Source organism: Limulus polyphemus, unplaced genomic scaffold (genome assembly GCF_000517525.1).
Source record: "Limulus polyphemus unplaced genomic scaffold, Limulus_polyphemus-2.1.2 Scaffold4475, whole genome shotgun sequence".
NCBI classification, from domain to species: domain Eukaryota; kingdom Metazoa; phylum Arthropoda; class Merostomata; order Xiphosura; family Limulidae; genus Limulus; species Limulus polyphemus.
The window spans coordinates 253-2219 of record NW_013670085.1 but is presented as its reverse complement, the minus strand read 5'-3'; the positions used below and the strand labels follow the sequence as shown (position 1 = coordinate 2219).

The 1967-nt window shown below is 32.4% G+C and overlaps 1 protein-coding gene across 1 annotated transcript in view; it reads right to left on the bottom strand.

Annotated features, from left to right (window-relative positions):
- Positions 1 to 595, bottom strand: part of LOC106471210 (beta-hexosaminidase subunit beta-like) — a 14806-nt gene extending 14211 nt beyond the window's left edge. Inside the window, exon 1 of the mRNA XM_013931800.2 lies at positions 381 to 595. Coding sequence (XP_013787254.1) covers positions 381 to 502 — 122 coding nt within the window. The 5' untranslated portion in view covers positions 503 to 595. The remainder of the gene's footprint in view (positions 1 to 380) is intronic.
- Between the last annotated feature and the right edge of the window lie 1372 nt (positions 596 to 1967).

Genomic DNA, 1967 nt, shown 5'->3' with positions numbered 1-1967 from the left:
TCAGTCATACTTTAAAAAGTGTGTTTTCTCACAATGACTCAGTCATACTTAAAAAGTGTGTTTTCTCACAATGACTCAGTCATACTTAAAAAAGTGTGTTTTTTTATAATGATTAGGTTGTACTTTAAAAATTTATTTTCTCACAACGACATGGCTGTAGTCAATAAACAGTTTTCTTTCATAATAACTTTTACTTGGCCCAGAAAACCCGATTTCTGTGTCAGCGGTAAAAAAAAAGAACGCAGGCCTAAATAGATAAACTAACATTTACCGAAAAGAAGAAAAACTTAGAAAACGCTATATCATGTGAATAAAACTCGATAATATCATTTTAGAGTTAGAGTTTTATAAAAAGAACAAACAGAGTTGGAGAGTCATACCAACAGCCAGGGTAAACCTCGTCCATTCCGAGGTGAATATATTCATCCTTAAAAACATCTTTTACTTCTTTGAAAAACTCGTTAAAGAAGTCATAGGTATAATTCTGTATTGGGTTCAACATCTCTGAATCTGCGTGTTCTGGATAATTTGGGGTGAAGGGATTCTTTCCATCGCCATAACAGGGGGTAATGAGATCTAAAAAAAAAGACCATAAAGAAACAAAATGGCGGATGTTAGTTACAGAAAGTATCCATAGTTTTCTTTTTGTAAACTCCTGGATTTCAGTGTTTTATATAGTCTTTCTCAGAATTCCAAGGTATTTTATGAGAGCTTTTATTCTTTGAGCAAACTATTTTTATCGACAGTTTAGGCTTTAAATATCTAATTACTATTTAGAATTCTCGAAACTTTTAAGTTTCAATAAGTACAAATCAATGTCAGTCCCATTTATTTCACCCAAGATGTTTGATGTCCAAGAAATCAGTGCAGGACAATAAACTAGTTGTCATGAGTAAGTAATAATCTACTATTTTTTTAAATAATATTGGTCATAATGTTTAAAAGAATATGAATATTATTGTTAGACTTGTGATGATTGTTTTACACTGTTTGTTTAGTATGTAAGTTTCCTAAGCTGGTTAGCTTAGTATGTAAACTGGTTAGCTTAGTATGTAAGTTTCCTAAGCTGGTTAGCTTAGTATGTAAACTGGTTAGCTTAGTATGTAAGTCTCCTAAGCTGGTTAGCGTAGTATGTAAATTCTAAAGAATTAACTAACTTGGATTTTGACAAGTAGTTCTTGATGATAGAAACTCAGCCAGTTTAAAGCAACGTAAAACATAATACGTTAAAACTTATAAATCACTTCTTAGATCTGTCTACAGAATTAGTTTGCTTTTCGTCAGTAGTTATTTGTAATAGAGTCTCAGGCATTTTAATGTAACCTAAGCATCTACTGATAAAAAAAAAATTCTCTAGTGCACTTAGCGAACAATTTCGGCAATCAGTTTACTTCATATTCATTAAAACTGCTATATCACTTATAAGATAACTTGTAGCAGGTAAACCGAGAAAGAGTTTCAGCTATAAGCATTTACAGCATTTATATCATAACCTACTTTAACACAAATCTCCCTCATAAAACAACCAGGAGATATTTTCCTTGCTGATAAGACTTCCTGAAATGAAAAAATAGAGTTTATCTAATCTGATGTGGAGTGACTCGGAAAACAGGTAACTTGGGCGAAAGGAATCAACCAGAGAAGCATGTCTATTACATCAGAGACATTGCGTGATTTTAATTTAATTTTTAACGTAGTATAACAGCGTAACATTATTCGTAACATGCTGTAAACTGACCAGAAGTGTTGGCATTTGAATTATGTATGCGACGTTTACTATGAGAAGTGCTCTTTCGAAGCATCTGTAAAACAACTTCTTTTCTCAGACTGCTTATTTTCTATTGATGGTTTGAATTATGGCTTCGGATTGAAGAAAACACGACACGAACAGATATTCTGAATACAGTATTCGTGGGATTGTTTCCCTGGTCAACCATTTAACACGATACACAGATGTTGTGAATACA